The 20,148-nt window shown below is 43.8% G+C and overlaps 1 protein-coding gene across 1 annotated transcript in view; it reads left to right on the forward strand.

Moving 5' to 3' along the window:
- ANKH (ANKH inorganic pyrophosphate transport regulator) overlaps positions 1-20,148 on the forward strand; it is a 165,085-nt gene that overhangs the window by 75,351 nt on the left and 69,586 nt on the right. The window contains exon 2 of the mRNA XM_068990585.1: positions 18,437-18,653. Within this exon, the coding sequence (XP_068846686.1) occupies positions 18,437-18,653 (217 nt within the window). The remainder of the gene's footprint in view (positions 1-18,436; positions 18,654-20,148) is intronic.

A 20,148-nucleotide genomic window follows, 5' to 3' on the forward strand; every position in this document is an offset into this window, starting at 1 on the left:
GCATCCTGTACTTGGGCTTTATTTTGTTTGGATAGATTCTAACAGGACATTACTGGATTAAAGAGACGGTATGCTCTAAATGGTAATACCTTTTGACATCTTCCTTTGCCAAAGATTAGAGTTGACACTCCAGCCAGTACTGTATGAAATTTCCTTTTGTGTTGTATCTTCATGGGAGGCATGGAAGGAGCGCATGGTGTGCCCAGTAGGTCTGTCTGGAGCCACAAGGGGCCCCCCAGCTCCTGTCCCATTGTCAACAGGGACATCAGGGTCTTCACGTTCGGAATCACTGGGATCTTGAATGAGGCTGTGCTGTTGGGTAGGTCAAAAAGTTCATTTGGGTTTTTCCATGTGTGTGCACATGCTAAGTTGCTCAGTCATGTCCAACTCTTTGCAGCCCCATGGACTGTAACCCACCAGGCGACTCTTGCCCATGGGATTCTCCAGGCAAGAATACTGGAGTAGGTTGCCATACCCTCCTCCAGGGGATCGAACCCACGTCTCTACATCTCCTGCATTGGGCAGCAGGTTCTTTACCCCTAGCACAACTTGGGAAGCCCATAAGATGTTACAGAAACAAACATCTTGGCCAACCCAATACTTAAACCGACTCCCTTCTCAGGTGCTTACTGGAAGCTTCTGTGCAGGGAGCTTTCTGAGCCACTCATCCTGCAGAACTTCTCTGCCAGACTGGTCAAGGCTGACCAGGCCACAGGTCACGGCCACACTCTCCCATCTATGCCAGCATCACCTGAAGCCAGGAGCCCACCCTAGCCTCCTTTCAAAGGGAAAGACCTCAAGGGAGTCTTCACTCAGCCTAATCTACCTAAGGCTCTCAGATTCCTTTCAAACTACACTGCCATCAGAAAAAAGTAATGATTTCCTTTAGGAATATTTGCTTCTAGTATTTAACCATCTGGATGGGCATTGCAGGGGGATGTTTATCCCACCTGCCCCCACCCCTCCACCTGCCATCCTCAGTCTAGTGTTGAAGGAGGAAAGAGTGCCATACTCTTGATCACCCTGGCTTCTGGTTTGGGCCAAACCTTGGGCAAGTGACATAATCCCTTTGAGCCCCTTTCCTATAAAATAGGAATTTTCCATGCTTGCCCTGTTTCTGTAGCATTGTTATATACAGCCAATAAGATAATGTGTGACGGTCCATTCAAGATTCTGCCACACTGCCTATGTAAGAGGTTGGTATTCTTCATGTGATCCATAAGTCACGTTTCTGGAATAAATTATTGAACACTCAGCAAATATACTTCTGTGGCTGCAGCATCCTCAGCGTTCTGAGGGCCAAGTGGACAGGGCCCACGTGCCTTTCACTGGGTCCTTTCATCCCTTCATTCATGTTGGCAAAAGGGCTGGAGCAAGACAGCACTTCAGTCTACTCTGAATTCCCAAGATCCCAAACCTGAATTATAGTGAATCTGGATTTACAGAAGGAAGCTCAGCATGTGCGTTTACTGGCTCATTATTATGTACGTGAAATAGCAAGTACAAAAATGAATTCATTCTCTCTTTAGACACTTTCAAAGCAGTTCAGTTTTACCCACACGATTCTATAGCTTATTCCTTTATCATATCACTTTTCTGGTGTAAAATATTCATCACAAAACATGGTTATAGTTGTAAAAGCAAGCAAGAGAGCAAGTGAATCGCTCAGCCGTGTCCAACTCTCTGCAACCTCATGGACTGTAGCCTACCAGGCTCTTCTATCCATGGGATTTTTCTAGGCAAGAATATTGGAGTGGGTTGCCATTCCCTTCTCCAGGGGCTCTTCCTGACCCAGGGATCAAACCTGTGTCTCCCGCATTGTCTGCAGACACTTTACCATCTGAGCCACCAGGGAAGCCCCCAAACACTGGGCTCATCCAGGATATGAACCCAAAGACAGCATAAATTCAGAATATGTAGTTCTTGAGCCCTTGCTACAACTACCGACACCCTTTGTCTCTTGCCTGGTTTGCTTTCTCTTGGTCCTTCCTTGTTTTGTGTTCTTAACAGTTTACTCAGTGAGATGGTTATCATTTCAGTCGCTCAGTCGTGTCCAACTCTTTGCGACCCCATGAATCTCAGCATGCCAGGCCTCCCTGTCCATCACCAACTCCCGGAGTTCACTCAGACTCACATCCATCGAGTCAGTGATGCCATCCAGCCATCTCATCCTCTGTCGTCCCCTTCTCCTCCTGCCCCCAATCCCTCCCAGCATCAGAGTCTTTTCCAATGAGCCAACTCTTCACATGAAGTGGCCAAAGTACTGGAGTTTCAGCTTTAGCATCATTCCTTCCAAAGAAATCCCAGGGCTGATCTCCTTCAGAATGGACTGGTTGGATCTCCTTGCAGTCCAAGGGACTCTCAAGAGTCTTCTCCAACACCACAGTGCAAAAGCATCAATTCTTTGGCGCTCAGCCTTCTTCACAGTCCAACTCTCACATACATACATGACCACAGGAAAAACCATAGCCTTGACTAGATGGACCTTTGTTGGCAAAGTAATGTCTCTGCTTTTGAATATGCTATCTAGGTTGCTCATAACTTTTCTTCCAAGGAGTAAGCGTCTTTTAATTTCATGGTTGCAGTCACCATCTGCAGTGATTTTGGAGCCCCCAAAAATAAAGTCTGACACTGTTTCCACTGTTTCCCCATCTATTTCCCATGAAATGATGGGACTAGATGCCATGATCTTCGTTTTCTGAATGTTGAGCTTTAAGCCAACTTTTTCACTCTCCACTTTCACTTTCATCAAGAGGCTTTTTAGCTCCTCTTCACTTTCTGCCATAAGGGTGGTGTCATCTGCATATCTGAGGTTATTGATATTTCTCCCAGGAATCTTGATTCCAGCTTGTGTTTCTTCCAGTCCAGCATTCCTTATGATGTACTCTGCATATAAGCTAAATAAGCAGGGTGACAATATATAGCCTTGACATACTCCTTTTCCTATCTGAAACCAGTCTGTTGTTCCATGTCCAGTTCTAACTGTTGCTTCCTGACCTGCATACAGATTTCTCAGGATGATTATACTTTACCTATAATCTCAAAATCAGGTCAATAATTTAGACCAATAATAGCAGTGGAGGCAGGGGGAGGTCATGGCAAGCTTATTCACACACAGCAAAGAAAACGGTAGCGTGGCTTTATCCCATTATATATCACCTACCTGAATTGTGTTGGGATTCCTTTCTCAGTGTGTGTGTGTGAATCTGTGTAGCCGTGCACCAGTGTGTGCATCCATGGGCTGGAAGGACTAACCTGTTTAATGACTAAATCTCACAGTCACCTCCAAATATCAGTCAGTTCAAAAGCCTCAGACCTTTAGAGATCTTTCACAAAACTTGGTGTGTGCTAGTTACATAAATACCAGCAGTGAGTCATAGCTGAACCCTGAGCAGCAATAAATGAATCCCACAGTTGAGAATCCAGTAGAAATTCTGCACAAGCTAAAGATTCTAGGATGATGCATTATCCCAAGCATAAAGGAAGATCAGAGATGTTCTTGAGTGGTGTCTCTCGAAGGCTGGAGAACCTCTTAGGATTTCTACCACTCTAGTGATGGAACTGGCACATAAGCTCGGGGAGACGGCCCATGTGGTCTGTGTGCCCAGGTTTCGTCCGTACCCTTTGTTGTATGGTGCTCATGCCAGAGTGTTAGTGACCTGATTTCTCTTAGCCTCATTTTCTTAGCACGGCTCAGATATACAATGACTTCAGCATCACTCCTTTCATCTTCCACTTTTACCCTTGTAGTGCTTGCAACACATCACAGTTTAAAAAATAATCTTGCTTCCATGTCTTTGGAATTTTCCATAAAAATCAGTCTTCATCCCAAAGTTCTTTGTGTCCTGCTCAGCTAATCCTCTCTGTTTAAAGTAAGCATTTGGCCCTGACTGTGAAGTCTATTTCAAAGTGAAAGGAGGGGTTGGTTCAGGATAATAGAATGATGGTTAAGATCTTAAGCCCAGAGGTCAAGATGTTCTGGCTTCTTCTCCCAGCTCTGTGCCTCCTAGACAAAGTGGTTTAGCTTCTCCAAGCACCAGTGTTCTCGCCAATAAGCTGGGAAATAAGAGTACATCCCTGACGGAGTGGACAGGAGAAGTGAAGCTCTTAGAACAGTGTCCATCGCAGCACAAGACCCAGGAAATGTTAGCTTCCAAGACATTTCCATCATCGTTACTATAGTGGTCTTTGGATTTCATAAGCTCCACAGGCAAATCAGCATTTGCTTTTTCTTCTCTTAGAATAAATACATTTGTAAATGTCAGTAGAAGTGCATTGATGACATTTCAGAATGTTGCAGTTGAGTCAGGAAAAGGAATGGAGCTTCAGAGCTGCTTTGCTTAGAGGTCTACAGCCAAATTTAAGATGCTAGAGGAATCAAGAAAAAAAAATCTATTCCTAATCATGAAGACAGTATTAAGTGAGCAGAATACATAAGTATGTGCTCAGTTGTGTCTGACTCTTTGTGATATCACAAACTGTAGCCTGCCAGGCTCCTCCATCTGTGGAATTTTCCAGGTGAGAATACTGGAGTGGGTTTCTATTTCCTTCTCTAGGGGATCTTCCCCATCCCAGGGATCGAACCCACATTTCCTGTGTCTTCCGCACTGGCAGGAAGATTCTTTACCACTGCGCCACCTGGTATGTAGGCAGCAAGAAAGCATAGACGGTTAGTAAGAAGACTCCCCAGATCCCAGGGTCAGTCTGTTTATGGAGTTGTTGTTGTGTTAGTTGTTATTTTGTCCTCTGAATATAAAAGCATTTAAAACTTGGTTTTAAAGTGGGATGGATATAATTTTGATATATTACCCTAGAATTAGCATCATTTGGGGACCATATAATTTTATAAGTATTAAAAACTAGTAGGAAATATGGAATTTTAATAGTAAAGATGTGCGATCAAGGTGAGGAATACATAAGGACTCTTAACTAGCATGGGAAGTGTTGGTTTTTTAAAGTGCACTAGAGTTTTCATAGTAATATTTCTTCCTTGTCAAGCCTTGCACCATCTTGAATTAAAGTTAAGTTTAGATAAATAGTGTTAGTCACTCAGTCGTGTCCGACTCTTTGCGACCCCATGAACTGTAGCCCACCAGGCTCCTCTGTCCATGGAATTCTCCAGGCAAGAATACTGGAGTGGGTTGCCATTCCCTTCTTCAGGGGATCTCCCTGACCCAGGAATCGGATCCAGGTTTCCTGCACTGCAGGCAGATTCTTTGCCATGGGAAGCCCTGGGCTTCGTGTTCAAATGAAAGATCAAGAGGATTTGAGGAGGGTCCTGTGACACTAAAATTCATCCTTGAGTGAACTAACATCTTTCTGGAGTAAAAGATCAAAAGTAAAATGCTTTTTGTTTTCCCTGAAGTATTGAAGAAACCAACAGTAGAAAACTGAGTTGCCAAATTTGGTACCTGTTTGGTAATTTGATCTTTATAGAAACTCCTCTCCGGGTGTGAGAAATGACAGAGAAAAGCAGTGTTATATTTTGGACTTGCCCTGTGTTGTCTCCCAGTCTTCAGGAAGCACTAAATACGGATGGTGCTGCCCGGAGCAATGACTCTGATGACCAAAGCGACCAGGTTTCATTTAACCACCACTCCCTTTAACCACAACCTCATGTGTGGGTGTCGAGCTCTTGGCCAGAGCTCCATAGACAGAGCGAGGCTGTCTCCTTTAGGGGGGTATAGATCCTTGAGAAAATAAAGCATGGCTGGAAAACTACCGGGAAGATAAATGATCTAATTTAACCCAAACCACTGTTTAAAATACAGACAAACAGAACAATAAGAGTGGAAAACTACAGGAACCCAGACTCTTTGAGAGGACTGAAATCCAAGGTGCTGATTATCCATGTCACTGGAAGACGCTGTTCCCATAGGTAGCTCTGCTACACATGTACTTCTGAATTTTCCACTTTCCCACGAATGCAAATTTCCTGAGGACCTTAAGTTTGAGAAAAAAATTTTAATGATATTTCTTTTGCCACAGTAATACTGAGTTTGCTCCATGTCCATGTCACAGAACATGTAATGGGATGGTTGAAGCTATAGACAGAGGAGTAGTCTTTTATCAAAGAGATTAAATGACAATCTAGCCAGACAGAACATTACTCATCCCTTGTCCCACTGGTTTTTCTAATCCAGGGTGAGGCAAGTAAAGAAAGTATTCATCTTACTAGAAGTAAAGTAAAAGGACCTGCAGCATTCTATGTAATAATCTGGTATCTTAGGGAACAAAACCAGTGTCCAACCCAACACCTTTTTCTGACAGGTATATATATATATATTTTTGAAGTATAGTGCTTTACAATGTTGTGTTAATTTCCACTGTACAGCCAAGTGATTCAGTTTAACCTATATACACCTTCTTTTTTATATTCTTTTCCATTATGATTTATCACAGGATATTGAATCTAGCTCCCTGCACTATACAGTAGGACCTTTTGTTTATCCATTCTGTTCTATATGTCCTAGTTTGCATCTGCTAATGCTAAACTCGGGATTCCCAGGCGGCTCAGATGGTAAAGCATCTGCCTGCAATGCGGGAGACCAGGGTTCAATCCCTGGGTCGGGAAGATCCCATGGAGAAGGAAATGGCAACCCACTCTAGTACTCTTGTCTGGAAAATTCCATGGACGGGGGAGCCTGGTAGGCTACAGTCCGTGGGGTCACAAGTGTCGTTCACAACCCTAAACTCACAGTCCATCCCTCCTGCCCTTCCTCCCCCCACCTTGGCAACCACAAATCTGTTCTCTACATCTGTGAGTCTGTTTCTGTTTTGTAGATAAATTCATTTGTGTCAACTCAGCACCTTGTTGTGGAAAAATTTGAGGAGCCATTTCTATATGAGCAACATGATCATTTTCTTAGCATGTGACCATAAATGTCAATTACAAGATTGGCATCCAACTGTCCTTGGCACTGCTAAACTGGGTGGCCCTCTCTCCCCAAGCCTGCTTACCCTTACAAGCACCCATCTTTCTGAATTTGGAGATTATCACCCTGCTTACCTGTCAGGGCACACTTAGCTCTTCGCAGGGTTCTCTCAGCTTCTCCGAGAAGGTTCTCCTTCGAATCTAAACTTCTGATTTTCTTTTCATCACAGCTGACTTCTGTTATAGGATTTGACTTCACAGGGGGACAGCTTGACATCCAAAGGACATAGGGGGAAAAGGAGCTGGAAAAAAATCTTTGCTTAAGCTGTACACTTGAGTCTAATCATGCGGCCCAGTGTTAAATCCTATTTATGTCCATGTGTCTACAGTTAAGGAGTCACCTTATCCAGTACTTACTGGGTGCCCCTGCGACAGGGCAGAAGTAGCAGGGGCAATGCTTGTCTATCTCCTGAGAAAATATCAGAGCTACAGGAAGGGGCACAGTGCCCCTGCCATCTCTTTGCATTTTCCAAATACATCAGTTCTACCAAAAATAGGTTTATTTACCCGGAAAAACCAAACCTGCTGTTGGAGGATTTTATAAAGGACAAGATACATCCGCTGGATGTTAGTGAACACATTTTCTTGGTTCACATACTGAATTTTGGCTCACATACTGAATTTTGGCTATGCGGCATGCATTGTACTAGGTAGACATAGGAAAGCCGGTAAGCAGTAGTAGTCTGGTGAGAGGAGCAGTTGAATAACCAGGCAACCACAGTGCAGCGCAGTGAGCATGGGAATGGGACCTGGGTTAGGGTACCAAGGAGCACGGGGTGGGGGTGGGGGGGGAGGCACCTTCCAAAATGTGATTCCTGAACTGATTATGAGTTTACTAGGCAAGTGAGGTCGGGCAAAGGTAAAGGTGATGCTATGTAGAGAAAAGAACTTGAGCAAAGACCTTTAGCTGAAATAGAACATGGCATATTCAGAAAACCACTAATAGTTCAAGTGTACTTCCCCAGTGGCTCAGCAGTAAAGAATCCACCTGCAACGCCAAAGAACCAACTTCCATCCCTGAGTCAGGAAGATTCCCCTGGAAGAGGAAATGGCAACTCAGTCCAGTCTTCTTGTCGGGAGAACCCCATGGACAGAGGCGCCTGGCGGACTACTCTCCAGAGGGTCTCAAAAAGTCGGACATGACTGAAGCAACTGAGCACGCACTCATAAAACACAAGGCCAGGCAAGCATAGAGAGTTGAGATCAGACAGACAAGCAAGGTCAGGTCACGAGTGGCCTTTATGAGAGGTCACTCGGTGCACAAATATTTATTTATATTTATATACATTATATATAATTTATATTATTATAGATTATTATTTATAGATTTTATAGATGTCATCTATGCATGAGCAGGATACTGTCCCAGACCCTGAGGACAACCTTTATGGAGCCCATGGTCTGTGAACAGGATGCAGCCTTGAAGCACCTCGATGCCCTTGTAGGAAATTTGGATTGTGTAATCTGACCATCATGTGGAGGGAAGAAGAGCTTGGAGACGAGAAGACCACCAGTGACTTTACCCAAGGCACAGTGGTGGGGCTGGAGAGAACTAGACAGATTCAAGAGTGACTAAGGGAGAAGTATGGATAGAACCAAGCAATCAGTGGGTGTGAGGGCTGAAAGGCATCCAGGGAGATTCTCAGGCTTCTGGGCTTAAACCTTGGATGCATTCATTCGAAGGGTACCCAAGAGGAAGGCCAAGACTGTGGGAACCCAGGTAGCCTAGTAGATGGTGAAGTTTTCGAAACGTAGAGTGTGAGGAACCAAGGGGCGTTCAGATGGAGATGAGTGGATCTGAAACTTAAGAGACGCCTGGGAAATCTGGAGAGATGGCCTGGAGACTCTTGAGCGGACAGGGAGGGATTGAAGTTGTGGCGAAGGGTAGGGGTGGGCGGCAGAGATGGCTGAGTCAGAGTAGAGCGCACCAGGAGGCGAGCGGAACCCTGGGAACACCAGTATTTAAGAGACAAAGAAGAGGCATCCAGGAGAAAGAACTGGAGCAGAAGAGCTAGGAGGAGAACCTAGAATCTTTTGTCATCGAAGCCAGGGAGGAAAAAGTGTTTGAGAGAGAAGGGCGGTCAAGAGGGCAGATCGGCTGAGAAGGCAGAGCCGAGGACCGGAAGTGCGCATTTAGTTCAGCGGAAAAAGCTTCTGTCCGGGAGGGGGAGCCGGAACCGGAACCCAGTGGCTGCACTCACCGCAGCGTTCTGTGCTGACGCCTGTGGTGTGCCCAAAGCCTGTAGAGCTGAAGGTCTGGGTTCCGGCACCTCTGAGGCAGCTGTTGTAACAGGCTGAGGAATACATGGTTTGAAAAACAAAAGTGGGAATAAGAAGCACAGGTAGCACGTCATAGAAGTGTTCTGTGAAAGGAAGGTGAGAAAGAAGGTGGGACTGAGAGAAAGAGAGGAGTCAAGAGAAGCTTTATTTTTCAGAGGGAAAACACTTAAGCATGTGTGACTAAGGATGGGAGCGGGCCAGTGGAAAGGTGAAAAGTGTTAGTCGTTCAGTCATATCTGACTGTTTGCGACCCGGTGGACTGTAGCCCGCCAGGCTCCTCTGTCCATGGGATTGTCCAGGCAACAATACTGGAGTAGGTAGTCATTCCCTTCTCCAAGGAAAGAGCCAGACAAGTAGCAAAGATCAGATGAGCGGGAGGGGAAGATAGTGGCTCCTGCCCAGGTCCAAGAGACAGAAATGCAGAGACCTACATTTACGGAGAGGTGGATGGACCTAGATTCTGTCATACAGAGTGAAGTCAGTCAGAAAGAGAAACACGTATCATACATTAATGGATATATGTGGAATCTAGAGAAATTTGTGTTGACGATCTTATTTACAAGGCAGAAATAGAGAGACGTGTGTAGAGAACGGTGGTAAGGACACCTAGGGGGAATGAGGAGGATGGGATGAATTGGGAGATTGGGATTAACATATATATACAGTACTGTGTATAAAATAGTTAACTAATGAGAAGCTGTTCTACAAACAGGAAACTCTACTCAATGCTCTGTTGGTGGCCTAAATGGGAAGGAAATCCAAAATATATATATATATATATATATCTGATTCGCTTTGCTGTACAGCAGAAAATAGCATAACATTGTAAAGCCACTATACTCCAATAAAGTTTTTTTTTTTCTTTAATAAAGGCAATGTGAAAAAAAGAGAAAGAAATGTGAAAACCCAGGAAGCTAGCCCTGGTCAGACAGGCCCTTCCATTGTAACACCAAGAAGAGGTGGAGAAGGGTTTGGTACACATGTGTTTTGTTGAGCATTGTTTTACAGAGAGAAGCAACGAGAAATTTAGTTCCAACCTGATGGATTCCCTATTGCAGATGAAGTAAAAGAGAGGTTATCTGCCAAGGAAGAGGGAACAAGGCAGCTGAGAAATTCAGAGAGCAGGGATGGGAAGGATGGAAGGATAACTGAGCAGTGAACAGCCCGGTTGAGGATGGAGACCAGTGAGCCTGGCAGCAGCCTGTTTGTCACGGTTTATCCCAGCCACTCTCAGAGCCCTTCTAGATGAGAGTGGGATGGGTAAATAATTAGATGACTCCAAGGTTAGAGATTTGCAGACAGTGAATCGTAGTTATTGACAGTGGTGTAGTTAAAGTGATAACCATGACAAGGAGGGTAGAATAAGGCAGGACAGAAAGAAGGAGCCAAGGGAGGAGATGGGCGAGATGAGAGACCGACAAGTTTAGTGGAGTTCAGAATAGACAGAAGGGGAACGACAGGAAGAGCCTCAGATCTCCCAGACAGGAGATCAGCCGTGGTGGCCTCCAGGCCTACTCTTAGGGACAAGGTGTCAGCTCTTGGACCTGTTCCCCGGGTGGGGGTAGGGGGAACAGAGCTCTACACAGCACCCAGCTAGCGAGGAATGCCTACTGTTCACAGTGGTGTGAAATAATGGGCGGGGTTGGGGTGAGGCGGTGACTCTTAGTTTGAAGACATTCAGTCTGCAGTGTCAAGATGTTTCTGGTCTCTAGAGCCCAAGTTTAAAATGTCAGGATCTCTTTTAAGATTTAACAATCTAAGACAGTTCATACCAGAGAGATCACATGGGATTTGTTAGCCATTTCCCTGGAGGTTGTGGATTTTCTTAAGTTTTTCTGTCCCCCCCCCCCCCCACTTTTTAATATCCTGTCATTTTGCTGACTTTTGGGAGGAAAAAATTTAAACCCTAGAACACCATGAACCTGGCAGATACTGGGAGATAAGAAGGCAGGTAGGTCCCAAGGAAAGCCTTCTGGAGCCAGATAAGTTTTTAAGTCAGACATTGCACACTGCCGAGGACCCACAGCACAAAGAATGCTGATCTGAAGTGTGATGAGGGCCGTGTGCCAGCCTTCTGGGCCCAGAACCATGCTGGGTTGAAGGGCAGTTTGTATTTATAGTGGTTGGAGTCCTGGTAGATGTGGCCCTAAAGTGTCTTTACTCTGGAAAACTTGTGAGTCCTTAGACACCTGATTTGAACAGCAGGTGAACTGCTGTACTTAACACGCTCTAGGGACAAAATTGTGACTCCAGGTCTAATTCTTTCCAAAGACATCTCAGACACCTCCTTAGCTGAATTTAAAGACCACAGTGCTTGCTCTTTCCCAGCCTCAGCCACCGTTCTTCCTGGTCTTGGCTAGAGATGCAGCCATGTTCACAAGTGACCTGGCCAGGACGTTGCTAGCTAACTGATGGATGCTGAACCACAGCATCCTTACAACCCCAAGGTAACAGGGAAGATTTGTTTACATGTATTTCTAGAAAGATACAAGGTTGAATCTTAGACTCCTTTCCGTCTGTACCCAGGCCAGATGATCTTATTTAGTTTCCTGCCTTTAAATACTATCTATATGCTGACGGTCTCCAAATGTCCACAGCCCAGACGTCCCCCTGTACTCCAGGCTCACATAGCCAGCTGTCTTCCCTGATTTCTGCGTGTGGAATCCTACCGGTGTCTCACACCCAATAGGGGACTCCCCAATGGAAACCTTGTGTTTTCCTTCCCAATTTTCCCTCCCAAAGTGCCCTCACTCAGTAAGTAGTAACACCATTTAACCAGTGACTCAAGCCAAAAAAACTAAACAGTTCTCCCTTTTCCTCACACCCACCATGTAGTCCATCATTAGTTTCATTTATTTTACCTCCCTAAAGCTCTCAAGTCAGGACAGTAGGGGGATGAACTGGGAGATTGGGATTGACATATATACACTATCGATACATATACTCACTATTGATAACTAAAGAGAACCTACTGTCATAGTACAGGGAACTCTACTCAATGCTCTGTGTGGCCTAAATGGGAAGGAAATCCAAAAAAAGAGGGGATATGTGTACGTATAACTGATTTGCTTTGCTGTACAACAGAAACTAATACAACATTGTAAGGCAACTATAATTTAATAAAAATTAAATTAAAAAAAATACACAAAAGGCTCTCTAGTCCATCGACTTCTCTCCGTCTCCCCATACACCCTCTTCCAAGCCATCGCCTTCTCCAGAGTTCACCCGTGAACTCTTCACTTCCTGCTCTGTCTGACCCTCTCCAGGCCACATCTGTACCTGCAGCCAGGAGGATGGTCATTCCCACCTGGGCTCAGACCCTTTGACGGCTTCCCACTGCTCTTAGATCAAAGCCCCATGTTCTTTACTGTGACCTGCGATGACCTTAGCACTACCTACTCTTCAGAATTCACCTTATACCCCCTCTACTCTTATTGGATGCCCTCCTGCAGGTCCGGGTCTTCCTCCAGCTCTTCCTATGGCGGGTTCATTCTTGTTCTTCAACTCTCAGCTCAAATGTCACCTCTTTGAAGGAGTTTCCTTGTCTGGTTCATCTGAATAGGCTCCTCCCAGGAATCTCCAGCTCAGTAATTGCATTTCTATAGCGTCCGTCATGGGAAATATTTATACAATTTGTGTATATTTCACTTCATGCCTTCAAACCCTCATCACGCACCTATCATGTAATCCCCTGTTACATTTAGGACTGGGTATGTGGTGTGAACCAAAGTTCTTTGTGACTCCTGGAGCTTACATCCAATGGAGAAGGTAGACGGCAAGACAAATGACAAGTAAATAGACAATATAACGTCTGGCCACCTGAAGCGAAGAGCTGACTCATTTGAAAAGACCCTGATGCTGGGAAAGATTGGGGGCAGGAGGACAAGGGGACAACAGAGGATGAGATGGTGGGTTGGCATCACCGACTCGATGGACACGGGTTTGGGTGGACTCCGGGAGTTGATGATGGACAGGGAGGCCTGGCGTGCTGCGGTTCATGGGGTCACAAAGAGTCGGACATGACTTGAGCGACTGAACTGAACTGAATGAACATTCTATGAAGAAAAACAGAGTAAGCAAGTTGAAACGACAGATAAAGCAAACCGCAGGTGACAGAAGGGTGCCTGAGAACTAATGGCTGATCAGAAAACATCACAAATATATAGGCAATAGGTGCTTTATTCAAACTAATTTTGAAGAAGCAAATTATTATAAGAAAATTAATTTCAAGCCATACCTCACAGTGTAAGTTCCAGGAGGAGTAGAAAGTTAAATGTGCAAATGAAACTATAAGCTAAACAAAATTGCCTTAGCTAAAGCTAAGTAAGAATGACAAAGTCCAGAAGTATGGAGAGAAACTCCATGAAATGAAGGATTGACTGCATAATAACTTCATATTTCTGGTATCAAAAGAAAATCATAAAATTGGGAAGTGAACAAACAGGGAAGTACTACAAATGGCAATAATAAAAAGGCTCATAATATCAGCATAGCAAATCTCCTCAATTCTAAAGCTCTTTTTGCCTTGCGTTTTATTGCTTCTTAAAGTCAGGATTTGTTTTCTCATCACAGCATACGTTTAGTATGGCCAATAAAAATGTTAAAATATTAGCTCTTACAGACAACAACATCTTCATCTTACAATCAAAATGTGATTTTTTTTCCAAGTGTACACAAATTAGTATCAACATTGAAATTCCTAGTAGAAAATACCTAATTCATTCATTCATCAAACAAATTCTTGAGTGTTTATAATGTAGCAAGGGGGCCTTCGCAGGTGGCACAGTGGTAAAGAATCTGCCTACCAAAGCAGGAGACAAGGGACTCAAGAGATGCAGGTTCGATCCCTGGGTGGGAAAGATCCCCTGGAGTAGGAAATGGCAACCCGATCCAGTATTCTTGCCTGGAAAATCCCACAGGTGGAGGAGCCTGATGGGCTAGAGTCCATAGGGTCACAAAGAGTCAGGCACGATTGAGAGGCTGAGTATACACTCACACACAGTGTAGCAAGGTGGTAAGTGTATGGTGGTAAACAATATGGGCATAAATCCTTGCTTTCAAGTGCCTTTTCTAGGCCAGTTGTGCGTGGTGCCCTGTATGCTACTTATAGACGATCTAAGATCTGTTATTTCAGCGAGAATAAGAACTGTGATAGAAGCAGATCCAATCAAGTCAGCATGGCTCTAAACCCTGTGCTTTTTCCTCAGATTACCATAATTGTTGAGCTTAGCGGAGTGTTCACACCCAGTCTTGCTGACAGAGCTGTCATTCCTTATGTAATTTGATTTTCTTTCCTGCCTCAGCACTGGGTTTAGGACCCTGTCAAGGAACAGTTGGTGGAAATAGCATTACTGTGGATGCCCCAGCCAGACTGATTCCTTTTTAGCAAAGAATAAAGTTTTGCCAGCAAGACACCTAAAAAGACTAATCCTATGTATTTTAAAACTTGTGCTAATATGTAATATATCATTATATATTAATTATATCATTAATTATATATTTAAGTGCATGCTAAGTCACTTCAGTCATTTTGGATTCTTTTCGACCCCATGGACTGTAATCTGCCAGGCTCCTCTGTCCATGGGATTCTCCAGGCAAGAATTCTGGAGTGGGTTGCCATTTCCTACTCCAGGGGATCTTCCCAACCCAGGGATCAAACCTACATCTCTTAAATCTCCTGCATTGGCAGGTGGGTTCCTTACCGCAAGTGCCACCTGGGAAGCCCTAAATTATATATACTGTATATTTAAATTTGAACACAATTTTAGCAATGAAAAGCAAGCAGTTTACAGTCAGAGTGGAGAAGGATGAGAAGGAAAAAGAACACACCATACACTGTTCTCTATGACTGAGAGAAATATAATTAGAAGATGTGTTGAGCTGGGGTCCCTGGAAACAGCCTGCCTTGGGAAATTTTCATGTGACTTTTTTATTGAGTGAGTGCTCTCAGGAGAAGGGGAGCGGGAAGCAGTGGGTGGTGGGGAAAATTTAAAAAGGATGTGGTCTCCACTGGAGACTACCTCCCACCTGCTCCCACAGGGAGTTCTGGAGCATGAACTGTACCAGCGTTGATCCCACAGGGAGGCAGGGGAGGTGATCTTGTATATCCCTGTGTCAGCCCTTCATTGTCTGGGTGCTGCCTGGGGGTGGTCAGAAGTGGCCTAACCAACCCAAAGTGGCTGGGAGCACTGTTTCCTGAGAAGGAGGCAGCTGTGAGCCTTGAGTGGCCAAGTCCCAGGACCTGGGGATGGATGTGTTGGGAAGATCCTCTGGAGGAGGAATGTCAACCCACTCCAATATTCTCGCCTGGGAAATCCATAGCCTGGTGGGCTACGGTCCATGGAGTCACAGAGAGTCAGACATGACTGAGTACATAGCATATGGCACCTTATATAACACCACCTGTCAGAAGAGTGACATTGAATTTCTACAAGTATCATATACTTTTATTATAGATTTTTCTAAAATAACCTTACACATTGGTATTTTCTACAATAAATACATTTTTGGCTAACAGTGCTTTGCATAGATTGTTCAACTAGATAATGGTAGGTAAACGTCAGGGACACTTGTCAGAATCCCTGGAATGTACAGCGTGAACCCCAGTATCAGCAGTAGACTCTGAGTGATAATGACATGTCAGTGTAGGTTCCTGGATTGTAGTCAGTGTAGTTTTCTATGGGGATGCTGTGTGTGCTCGGGGAAGAGGGAATGTAGCAGCTCTCCATACTTTCTGCTCCACTTTACTGTGAGCCTAAAACTAATCCAAGAAATTAAGTCGATTTTAAAAGTGTATATGCAATGGAGTATTAGTCATAAAGAAGAATGAAGTAATGCCCTTTGCAGCCGCATGGATAGAGCTAGGGATTATCATAGTAACTAAAGTCAGAGAGAAAAAGATAAAAACATATGATATCGCTTCTATGTGGAATCTAAAAAAATTATACAAATGAACTTATTTATGAAACAGAAACAAACTCACAGACAGAAAACAAACATGGTTCCCAAAGAGGAAAGAGGGTGGGAGAGGGATAAATTAGGAGTTTGGGATTAACAGATACACACTGCTATATATAAAATAGATAACCAACAAGGATTAACTGTACAGCACAGGGAACTATATTCAGTATCTTGTAATAAACAATAATTGGAAAGAATCTGGAAAAGAATATGTTTAACTGAATCACTTAATTACACACCAGAATCTAACCCAGCATTATAAATGACCTATACTGCAATAAAAACTAAATTTAAAAAAATGAGAAGTATATACAGAAAGCTGATCCCCTGCCCAGGCAGTTGCCTGTTCCTAAAGACAGAGGGTGATATTCTGGTGACATTTTTATTTATTTATTTATTTTTGTAGTCAGAAAAATGTATTTATTTATTATTTTAATTGGAGGCTAATTACTTTACAATATTGTAGTGATTTTTGCCATACATTGACATGAATCAGCCACAGGTGTACATGTGTCCCCCATCCTGAACACCCCCCCCACCTCCCTCCCCACCCCCATCCCTCAGGGTCATCCCAGTGCACCAGCCCTGAGCACCCTGTCTCATGCATCAGACCTGGAGTGGTGATCTGTTTCATATATGATATTATACATGTTTCAGTGCTATTCTCTCAAATCATCCCACCCTCGCCTTCTCCCACAGAGTCCAACAGACTGTTCTTACATCTGTGTCTCTTTTGCTGTCTCTCATATAGAGTCATCATTACCATCTTTCTAAATTCCATATATATGCCTTAGTATACTATATGGGTGTTTTTCTTTCTGACTTACTTCATTGTGTATAATAGGCTCCAGTTTCATCCACCTCATTAGAACTGATTTAAATGCATTCTTTTTAACGACTGAGTAATATTCCATTGTGTATATATACCACAGCTTTCTTATCCATTCATCTACCAATGGACATCTAGGTTGCTTCCATGTCCTGGCTATTGTAAACAGTGCTGCGATGAACATTGGGGTACACGTGACTCTTTCAATTCTGGTTTCCTTTATGTGTATGCCCAGCAGTGGGATTGCTGGGTCATATGGCAGTTCTATTTCCAGTTTTTTAAGGAATCTCCACACTGTTCTCCATAGTGGCTGTACTAGTTTTGCATTCCCACCAACAGTGTAAGAGGGTTCCCTTTTTTCCACACCCTCTCCAGCATTTATTGTTTATAGACTTTTTGATAGCAGCCATCTGGTGACATTTTAAAAACAAAGTTCTTCTACTTAGACATCCATTCCCACAAGCTCCGATCTAATTTATTCATCTGTGTGCTCAGTCTCGCAGTCTTATCCCACTCTTTGCAACCCTATGGACTATAGCCCATCTAGCTCCTCTGTCCATGGAATTCCCCAGGCAAGAACACTGAAGTGGGTAGCCATTCTCTCCCTCAAAGGATCTTCCAGGCTCAGGGATCAAACCCGAGGCTCTGTGTCTCCTACATCAGCAAGTGGATTCTTTACTACTAGTGCCACCTGGGAGGCCCCAATTTATTCATCTAGTAGGTGGAAAAGTTAGAAACTCAGAGGGGTGGTCCCTCATAGGGGATGGTTAAAACAGAATATTCTATGGCTACATCTCCAGCAAGAATTATTCAAAAACAGTGTATTTAGTTTAAAGATTTTTCTTTTCCTATTTGTCTGCACAAAAATCAGGAATGCATTTCAAATTAAAGTACAGTAAGAATCAGGTGAATACCATCCACAGATGGTATAAAAATTCCATCAATACCCATTTTCATGACATAGAGCTTACATTATGCTATGAAGGATACATAAATAAGTAAAATATTTCACACATACACACACAGGGAAAAAAGGACCCATCACCCACTCCATATAAAGTGGTTGACCCATTTCCAAAATGCCTGTTGCTATTGTGTAGATTCAGCCTGAAAATAAAATTTAACATGTTAACCTTTTAACCAGAACATCTTAGAATTATTTTCTGATATTAACATAGAACATTTGTTGGGTTTTTTCTATTCCTTTCATAGGAATTTCATAGGTGATAGTGGGCAGCTATCTCCCCCACAAGAAGATATTTCAAACTGAAGCTAATATGGATGAAAATGAAAATAAATAACCTCTATCAAATTACAGTGAGACTTACCCTATAAGCTGCTTAGCGTTCCTATGGAAACACAACCTGCTGCCTTTTATTGTGGGAGAGGAGACGAAGTTTCTAATGCTGTTTGTGGGACTCTTCCCTCCACAGGCCTTGAACCGGGGGATCGCTGCTGTCAAGGAAGATGCAGTGGAGATGCTGGCCAGCTACGGGCTGGCATACTCCTTAATGAAGTTCTTCACAGGGCCCATGAGTGACTTCAAGAACGTGGGCCTGGTGTTTGTGAACAGCAAGCGGGACAGGACCAAAGCTGTCCTGTGCATGGTGGTGGCCGGCGCCATTGCTGCCGTCTTCCACACCCTCATAGGTAAGACTGTCGGTCGTCCCTTAAGAATCCAGCTTTGCCAGTTCCCTGTTCCTCTTAATCTATTTGGGGCTTCTCTGGTGGCTCAGATGGTAAAGCGTCCTCCTGCAATGCGGGAGACCCGGGTTCGATTCCTGGGTCGGGAAGATCCTCTGGAGAAGGAAATGGCAATCCACTCCAGCATTCTTGCCTGGAAAATCCCATGGACGGAGGAGCCTGATAGGTTACAGTCCACGGGGTCACAAAGAGTTGGACACGACTGAACGACTTCACTCACTTTTGGTAAGGCTTCCCTGCTAGCTCAAATTATAAAAAATCCATCTCAATGGAGAAGACCAGGGTTCGATCCCTGGTTAGGGAAGATCTCCTGGAGAAGGGAATGGCTACCCACTCCATATTTTTGCCTGGAGAATCCCATGGACAGAGGAGCCTGGCAGGCTACAGTCCTTGAGGTCAAAGAGTGAGACATGACTGAGAAACTAAGCACAACACACACACACACACAAGGATTAAAAAAGTCAGGTGCTTTTGTTAGACAGACGTTACTTAACCTGTTTTTTCAAATTAAAGTGTAGTCAATTTACAATATTGTGTTAGTTTCAGGTGTACAGCACACTGATTCAGCTATATATATAACTTTTTCAGATTCTTTTCTGTTATAGTTTATTATAAGATATTACACTAGAGTTCCCTGTGCTATACAGTAGGACTTTGGTGCTTATCTACTTTATCAGTCTCACTTAATCTTAAGAATAAAAACAGAATGAGCATTATTTAGGATTAATGCTTATCAGCAGTGAAAACAAATGCGATTGTCTTCTGTTTTAAAATTGTCTCATTTTAGGACCTCATGCTTCTATTTTAGATGAGACTCAACACTCTGGGCATAACATTCTTTGAATCAAACAAGAAAATTAGGTCACACAGAGTGATTGACCAGTGGTTGGAAAGCCCCTTCCTTTAGAGTCAGAGCTCTACTTCTGCTGCCTTCAGGGTAGTGATAAAAACCCTTAAGGGCAAGATTTCAGAGCCTATAGACTTCAGAACAGCTCAGCTTACCTGGCGTAAAAGTTGAATGACCCACCTACTGAACCCAGTTACATGAAGCCCATGAACAACCCTTAACAAACCCGCTGTGTGACTTCAGCTTGGCCCTGGTTGCCTGAGAACCGTGAATGTCTTCGGTGAATGAAGAGCCAGGAGACTAACCCACACCATTTCCCATGTACTCAGGTGTCAACTCAAGTTTACTCATACAATTGTGAATCTGGAAGTAAACAGAGCCAGCTCTTTGTAGGTTTCCTTTTTAATAGAGCATAGGATTTTGTGCTAAGAACAATGAGGACCAGAAGATGCTTCCCATGGGCCAAATATCCAGACCAAGTGTTGCTGTTGATCGTTTTCATTTGGACTGAGAGCTTCAGGGCGTGGGGTGGAGAGGAGATGCCTTTCTTGCCCTCAACTTACACCCTGAATACTGAGCTCTCTACTGAGCTTT

This window comes from Capricornis sumatraensis, chromosome 18, assembly GCF_032405125.1.
Source record: "Capricornis sumatraensis isolate serow.1 chromosome 18, serow.2, whole genome shotgun sequence".
Classification (NCBI taxonomy): Eukaryota; Metazoa; Chordata; class Mammalia; order Artiodactyla; family Bovidae; genus Capricornis; species Capricornis sumatraensis.